General features: G+C 48.1%; 1 protein-coding gene across 1 annotated transcript in view; it reads right to left on the bottom strand.

Moving 5' to 3' along the window:
- Positions 1 to 148: 148 nt before the first annotated feature.
- Positions 149 to 8094, bottom strand: part of Fxr2 (FMR1 autosomal homolog 2) — a 19901-nt gene continuing 11955 nt past the window's right edge. Inside the window, exons 8-17 of the mRNA XM_021212004.2 lie at positions 4119 to 4289; positions 3866 to 3944; positions 3435 to 3544; positions 2885 to 2971; positions 2371 to 2599; positions 2008 to 2205; positions 1727 to 1927; positions 1544 to 1639; positions 1306 to 1406; positions 149 to 846 (exon numbers count right to left, since the gene is read on the bottom strand). Coding sequence (XP_021067663.1) covers positions 751 to 846; positions 1306 to 1406; positions 1544 to 1639; positions 1727 to 1927; positions 2008 to 2205; positions 2371 to 2599; positions 2885 to 2971; positions 3435 to 3544; positions 3866 to 3944; positions 4119 to 4289 — 1368 coding nt within the window. The 3' untranslated portion in view covers positions 149 to 750. The remainder of the gene's footprint in view (positions 847 to 1305; positions 1407 to 1543; positions 1640 to 1726; positions 1928 to 2007; positions 2206 to 2370; positions 2600 to 2884; positions 2972 to 3434; positions 3545 to 3865; positions 3945 to 4118; positions 4290 to 8094) is intronic.

The raw sequence follows: 8094 nt of genomic DNA, 5'->3' as shown, positions 1-8094 counted from the left end.
CCTTGGAGGATTACGGATGCAGCCGTTCCTGACACAGGGCGAGGGCTGGTAATAAAGGCTATAGAGCAAGAGCCAGGGACCAGTGCCAGTCAGCTCTGGAGAGTTAAACAGCCCAGACTGGGGACAAAGGCAACATGGGAAACACAAGGCCATTTGGATTTTTTTTATTCTCTTTTTAAATACTGTACAGTGAAAAATAAATACGCCTTCTCATCCACCAGACAAGGTTATTTCCCACCCAATTCCCTGGGAGACCTTGTCACCCCCCTTCATACACACCCCTGGTTCTATTCCAAAACCTTCCCCATGCCTCCCACCCACAAATACCCTCACTATCCCCGTCTTCCACAGTGATGAGGCCCCAGAAATGGGGGGTACAGGATGGGAGGAGGGATAGCAGGGGAGCCCCCCTGAACTGTCAAATCTGGGTGGGTCAAGGAGCACCCCCACCAACAGGCGGAGAATGGGGGTGTTCAGAGGTCGGGGCATTAGAGGATAAAGGCACATCCAGTCTGAAAGGGAAGGGGAGGCACCCCTCACCCTGGGGGTAGGGTGGACAAGAGGGAGGGGGTATGACCCTGTTACACACCCCTCCACTAGCTCCTGGAGGTTGGGGGGGGACCCAAGCTGCTGTGCCACCCCCCTCCCCCGTAGATAAGAGCAGCTCCAGCGCAGGTCAGTTGGACCCATGAGGGCCATGGTGGTGGGCAGCAAGCGAGATGGAGAAAGGAGGGATGTGGACTGGAGGTTTTATGAAACTCCATTCACCAAACTACCCAACTCCAAGGGGGCAGAGAGCTCCCCATTCTCTGAGGGGCCCTTGGGAAGCTTGCTGACAGAGTCACCCTACAGAGGAAGCAGGAGGAAAACAAAAAGAAAGCAATTGAGGAGTACAACAGATGCAGGCACGCCTCACTACAGACACACATGGAGACCAGTTCCCTAATCTCCCTGTGCTCAAGTCACCACCAGCCTTGTCTTTTGTTTGTGCCAGCTCTGCTGTACCCTCAGCTTAGCCTGAACTCCATCACATACAGTCAATTCAACTTTCTTTCTTTTTTTTTTTTTTTCCAAGACAGGGCTTCTCTGTGTAGCTCTGGCTGTCCTGGAACTCACTCTGTAGACCAGGCTGGCCTTGAACTCAGAAATCCGCCTGCCTCTGCCTCCCAAGTGCTGGGATTAAAGGCGTGAGCCACCACCGCCCGGCCAATTCAACTTTCTTTGCAAAGTTTTCTGTGTCCCTGCCCTAAACAAACGAACAACAACAACAAAGAAGTGGGGTAAGGCTGTATCTTGATTGCCTACCTTCTGTCCTGAAAGAGAATCCTCTGAGGGTTTCATGCGTTCTAGGGGTGGCCGCTGGCGGCTCTGAGACTCTGCCCGTGAGATATAGTCAGCCACAGTCACTAGGAGAGACACAGGATCAAGACTTTTAGTAACTTCAGGATTTCATGGTTCCCAATGACTCCAACCCTAGTTTCCCTAGCGAATAAGGCATTTCATCTTATTTCCAGAAAGACTCCAATCCTGTATGTCAGCTGACCTGGTTGGCGATCTCCGCTGATGGACCCATCAGTCCGGTTACCACGATTACGGCGGCGGCGGCTGCGATTTCGTCTCTGGGGTCTTGATTCATCTTCTGTGGAGTAAAGAGGAGTCATACACCCACCCTCTCACTCTTCATTCTTTCTCACACCTCTAAGAATCCTCCAGGCCAGCCCCTCACCCAGGCCATTCTCTGTCATGTTAGGACCATCAGACTCTAGGCCTCCGTCCATGACAGTCCTGTCTTCATCAGTACGGCGGCGGCGGGAACGGCGACGCCGGGCACTTGCTGGAGGAGGTTCACCAGGCTCCGAATCAACTGGAGGCTCTGGTTCAGATGTGTCCAAGAGGCTGTAAGGATTGCTGTCTGGATCCTTTAGCACTAGTGAAAAAGGAAGAGGCTGGGGAGTCAGGTGGCCACTATCTTCTTCAGGTCACCATCCATGACCCCAGCTCTGATACCTGAGCTAATAGATGATGAGTTATATCTTGAGGTAGGCCGGGGAACAGGTGGGGGTCCCCTTCCCCGACCCCCAATCGGCCGCCTCCTGCTTTCTTCACCACGGCTGGGGGGGTCTCTGTCACCAGGTCCTGCTCGGTTAGACTCCTCTCTCTTCTCTGACTCTGTCTCTGAAGCTGTGGAGGGGTCTGAACTGGGGCCTGAAGGACACAGAAGGGTTTACTCAGGGTCACAGTGCTTGTCCCAGGAGTTCAACCACCACATCCAAATTACAGTTCCTCTTCCTACCACTCACAAGGACCCAGTCAGTCACTGATGTCCTAAGTTCCCACCCACCTCCTCCACTGCCCACACAGCTGTCTCACCATAGGCAGGACCACCAGTCCTCCGGCCCCGGCCCCGGCCCCCATAGCTGCCCCCATAGGTTCTGGTCGCGTGCAGGGAAGAGGAGGAGCTCTCGTCTGTGGTATAGCCCGCCTTGTCACTGCCACCACCACTGCCACCCCGTCCACTCCCAGGAGGGCGAAAGCCCAGCCCAATCTGCCGAAGCTGTTCATCAATTTGCAGTCTCTCCAAGCGAAGCTGTTCAACCTCCTGGTTGGAAAGATGGAAGACAACACAGGAGAATTCAGTCCCCTTCCTCCAAGCATCTCTAGCCATGTCATATGGTCCTGTGCTGCTAAGCTTTCGAGACTTAAGCTTAGGAAGACAAAGGCTTAAAAAGAACATTTTGGGATACAGTCCCAGAGCCAAAATATCGACCAATGGTCCTGTTCTACAAAAAGACAAACCAGGCACAACAGTCCCAAAGATCACGTACTAGAAGTCTATGCCCTCCTTGCCACCCCTGTCCCTGTCCCAGGCTTCTGATATGGGTACCTGCAGGTAGGAGAGGTGATACTCTAGCAGTGCCTGGGCATTGCTGATATTCTCTCGGGTGCCAACAAATATGAAGGGAACCATTCCCTGGAGAAAAGACCAACAGGAAAATTAGAAGTCAGGTGTGATGGCACACATGATCTTAGCACCCAGGAAACAGAGGCAGGAACAGCACAACTCAAAGCCATCCTCAGCTACTCAGTAAAGCTCAAGCACGACCTAAGCCACAGAGGTTCTGCCTCAAAAATACCTCCCTCCCTTTCCCACAAAAAAGCCAGGCATGGCTGCACACACTTTTAGTCCCAACACTGAGAAGGGCAGAGGCAGACACATCTCTGTGAAATGAGTTTAAGGCTAGCCTGATTCACAAAGTAAGTTCCAGGCAAGTCAGGGTTATAGAGTGAGCTACTGTTGAAAAAAAGGAAATCAAAAAGAAAAAGACTGAAATGTTAAGCCCACCCCTCAGACTGACAGGATCATAGTATACTAGGGCAAACAAAAGGTTCTGTGTTCTGCCCTCCACAACTCACCAGCCCCCAGAAAACAGTACCTCCTCCCTGGGGTTCTTCTTGTCGTTATCTCCTTCCACACGAACCCGCACCACACCAGACTTGTCCACAATCTCCTGAATCACTTTCCCGTTCTTCCCAATCACTTTGCCTGATGGATAAAGAGGGGTCAGGCTTTTAATTTCTGTTGTTGTCATTAAGGACATAAAATTACAACTCTCCTATATACTTCTCTACATATATTGCACGTAATTCATTCTCCTGCTTCTAGGAATCTCAAGCTTTCCATGGGACAAAAATGATACAATCCCTACAAGGTTTATTATCGTCTCCTTCCTTATTCCCATGTCAGACTATTTATTCCATCCGTATGTGCAGAGAGGCATCAACCCTAGTTACATGGACAAAACTTTTCAAAACTCTGCCACCTGGGCCCTAACCTTATCCCTTTTACACACACATTCAAACTCACCAACCAGGTTCCTGGGCACTTGTACAGAGTCCTCGGAAAATTCAAGGTAGCTTCGAGCTTGTCTGCATGCCTCTGGCGTCTATAGAAAGAGTAAACTAAAACAGAATCGGATCTCCCTGCCATTCTGACTGTGGAGAAATAAGCTGTCACCAAAGTCAGGCTGGAAGGTCACCATAACTTCAGATTTGCTTTCCATCTCAGCCTCAATCCCTTCTGTCACCCAAAAGACCCCAATAGTTCAATCTTTGCTGACCTCCCCGTAGATTCGGAAAGTGCAGGTCTCTTCACCCAACTCAATGGCAGTCACTCCTGGCACTTTTCGAGCCTGCTGGATGTTGGCACCGTGAGTTCCAATTGCCAGACCCATCAGGTCCTCTCGCACTGTAAACTCCTCTTGGAATGCTGCTGCCAATTGCTTACTTGTCTGAAGGAAAAAGAAGGCACTGTGAGATCCTGGTGGTGAAATCTCAGAATACATGTCCCAGGTGCCTAATCATTTAAATGCGTGGAGGGAAAAAAAATGTGTGAAGAAAACTCCTATGAAAGAAAACCAGAACCACCTGTAGTCTGCCGAGCCACTGAGACCTCCATGGAAACCTCAGGCACCTTTCAATACTAGGGCTTGTGAGAGTAAAGACTCTGATGAGGGCAGTTTGAACTAGAAGCCACCAAAGTTCTAGATCTGTCTCCAACACTAACTGGTTGACTGATCCTTACCAAGACACACACAGTGCCTCTGATCTATCATCTGACAAGTCCTTACAGCTGGCCTACTTAACCCCATATTAGTAAAAATGGTATTCCTCTTTTGAGCCCTTCCCACTCTCAGGAGTTCTCTTTTTATTAATAAATCCATGTTTATTCTGCTAAAAAAAAAAAAAAAAAAAAAAAAAAACCACAAAAAAGACTAGCAGGAGGGTTAGACAAGGCTGACATCAAAGTGGTTATGTACATGCATGTTTTCCTGCATGAATGTACACCATGTTCAAGAGCTACATGCTCCAGGCTCAACAGAGGGACACTTGTTTAGTAAGCAACAGACCCTGTGTTCCATCCTATGTCCAGGGGAGGGGGGGGTACAACTTGTGGGCTGGGAGAGTAGTTCAGAGGTTGAGTGCTTGCTCAGCACACAGGAAGCTCTGGGGTAGACCTTCAGCCATACAAAAAACAGAGTGGCCACACCTGCAATCCCAGCACCAGAAAGATGGAGGGAGGCAAAAGGATCAAAAACTAAATGTCACTTTTGGCTACATAAAAAGTTTGAAGTTGGGCTGGTGAGATGGCTCAGTGGGTGAGAGCACCCGACTGTTCTTCCAAAGGTCCTGAGTTCAAATCCCAGCAACCACATGGTGGCTCATAACCATTCGTAACAAGATCTGACAACCCCTTCTGGAGTGTCTGAAGACAGCTACAGTGTACTTACATATAATAAATAAGTAAATCTTTGAAAAAAAAAAAAAAAGTTTGAAGTTTGGGCTGGAGAGATGGCTCAGTAGTTAAGAGCACTGACTACTCTTCCAGAGGTCCTGAGTTCAATTCCCAGCAACCACAAGGTGGCTCACACCATCTGTAATGGGATCTGATGCCCGTTTCTGGTATGCTTGAGGACAGTTACAGTGTACTCATGTAAATAATCTTTAAAAAATAAATAAAAGGTTTGAAGTTTGAAGCCAGTCTAGGATATAAAAGAGCCTCTCTTAAAACCAAAAACCAGCCAGGCAGTGGTGGCACACGGCTTTGAATCCAGCATTCGGGAGGCTGAGGCAGTTGGAATGGAGTTCCAGGACAGCCAGGACTACACAAAGAAACCCACTCTCAACCCAACCCAACCCAAAACACCCTTAAGGAAATGAAATGATTAAAACCCATACAAGAGCACAGCCAAGCAAGGCGGTCCACACCTGCCACCCTGTGTTTGAGAAGCAGAGGCAGGCAACCCCTTTGAGTCTGAGGCTATCCTGGTGTGATGGTATGCATATGCTTGGTCTAGGGAGTGGCACTATTAGAAGGTGTGGCCCTGTTGGAGTAGGTGTGTCATTGTGAGAATGGGCTTTACCTTATCCTAGCTACCTGGAAGTCAGTCTTCTACTAGCAGCCTTCAGATGAACTCTCAGTTCCTCCTCCACCATGCCAGGCTGGATGCCACCATTTCCAGCTTTGATGACAATGGACTGAACCTCTGAACAAGTAAGCCAGCCCCAATTAAATGTTATCCTTATAAGAGTCACCTTAGTGCACGCCTTTAATCCCAGCACTTGGGAAGCAAAGGCAGTCAGATTTCTGAGTTCGAGGCCAGCCTGGTCTACAGAGTGAGTTCCAGAACGGCCAGGGCTACACAGAGAAACCCTGTCTTGAAAAACCAAAAGGACAGATGTAGGTACCAGGGATGGGATATTGCTGTGATAGGCCTAGCCATGCTTTTGTTTGTCAGAATGTGGATTTGGGGACTTTGGATTTGGAAAGCAATAGAATACTTTAAAGAGGGCGTAAAGGGCTATCCCAGTAGAATATGGAAGACTTTGTTACTGAGAGTGATCGGAATTGTGCCGACCTAACCCAAGAGGTTTCCGGGGAGAATTTCCATATGTGGTCTAGAGAGTGGTTTTGTGGTATTTTGGCAAAGAATGTAGATACTTTTTGCCTTTGTCTGAAAAGTCTGCTTGAGGCTAAGGTGAAAAGACTCAGATTAATTGCATTAACAAAGGAAGTCTCAGAAACAAACTCTCATCATACACTTTGTTCTCTGGTTAAGCTTCATGAAGAGCATTTTAAACAAGTGTAACAAGTCAAGAAAAGAAAAATATAAAATATATGGTTCAAGTATTAAAGGAGTACCAGAAAGTGAAATGAAACTGAATCCTGTGTTCTCAGATATTGAGTTAAGGGAGTGGTGACCTTGGGGCAAGATCCTACCCTGCTAAATTTATGTCCAGGCACGGTGGTACATGCCTTTAATCCCAGGAGATCTGAGTCCAATGTCAATCTACAGAGCAAGTTCCAGGATGGCCAAGCTAGGCAGTGAAGTAGTTAGAAAACAGAAAACTGGTGATGCTGTAATAGGACAAGGGGGCCATGTTCCAGCCCCAGCAAACAATAGAACTTTGGCAGCCTTGGCTATATGTATCTGGCTTTATAGTCAAGAGGAGGAGACTACTGTGTCAACTGATGCTGGTTAGCTGAAGCTAAGAAATTAGTGGTGGCCTGGCGGTGGTGACACAGGCCTTTAATCCCAGCACTTGGGAGGCAGAGGCAGGCAGATTTCTGAGTTGGAGGCCAGCCTGGTCTACAAAGTGAATTCTAGGACAGCCAGGGCTATACAGAGAAACCATGTCTCGAAAATACCAAAAACAAACAAAAAAATTAGCCCCCCCTCCCAAAAGAAATTAGTGGTGATTAAAGAAGAGGACATCATCTCTGAGGTGAGGTGACAGTTTTGTGTTTTCTGAGAGCACAAAGAAGCTGTGTTCCAGAGCTAGCCAAGATTGTACCTCATGCTGCAACTGTACTTCGTAATATGTAAAAGTCACCCGGGGTGGTACTGGTTTTGAAGGCATGAAGAGCAGCTGAGGCTTGGCACTGTGAGAGGCCATGGAAGGCTATTAGTGAAGGTACAGCCTCCATTGCAACTGACAGCCTAGAACTGAAGGGGTCATGGTACCATGAAGAGAGCCAATGAGAGGCCTAGGTGCAGTGGAAGACTCCAGCATATTGGAGATGCCAGTACTGTGGGATGATCACCGAGAGCAGCAGCAGCAGCAGCAGCAGCAGCAGCAGCAGCAGTGGAGTGGTGTCAACCAGAGCCCAGAGTGCTATGGAGGGCAGATCTGAAGAAGTGACCTAAACCTTTGGAGGAGCCCAGACGATCAAGTATAGATCCCAGATTATGGAAGAAGTTTAAGTTGCCTTAGAGACCCCAAGATGTTTGAGATGCCAGAGCAATGGGATATCTGCTGAGAAAAGCTGCTAACAGGGAGTGGAAGCAGCCCAGGAGAAAGAAGTTTGTTGCAGTCAACAAAGATGAAAAAGGAGTTGGAGACCTGAAGACCACACTGGCATCAGACATGGAGATGCAATGTGGAATTTGCCTAGCTTATTTCAAGCCTTGCTTTGGGGATTACAGTTAAGTGACTGGATGGATTTCAGAAGAAATTTTGAACATTGTTGCGACTGTATAGAGTATGGAAGTTGGACTAAATGTATGTTTTTTTTTTTTTTTTTTTTTTTTTTTT

Source organism: Mus pahari, chromosome 14 (genome assembly GCF_900095145.1).
Source record: "Mus pahari chromosome 14, PAHARI_EIJ_v1.1, whole genome shotgun sequence".
Taxonomy (NCBI): Eukaryota; Metazoa; Chordata; class Mammalia; order Rodentia; family Muridae; genus Mus; species Mus pahari.
Note: the sequence above shows the minus strand (reverse complement) of the source record. Positions and strands in the feature narration are given on the sequence as shown.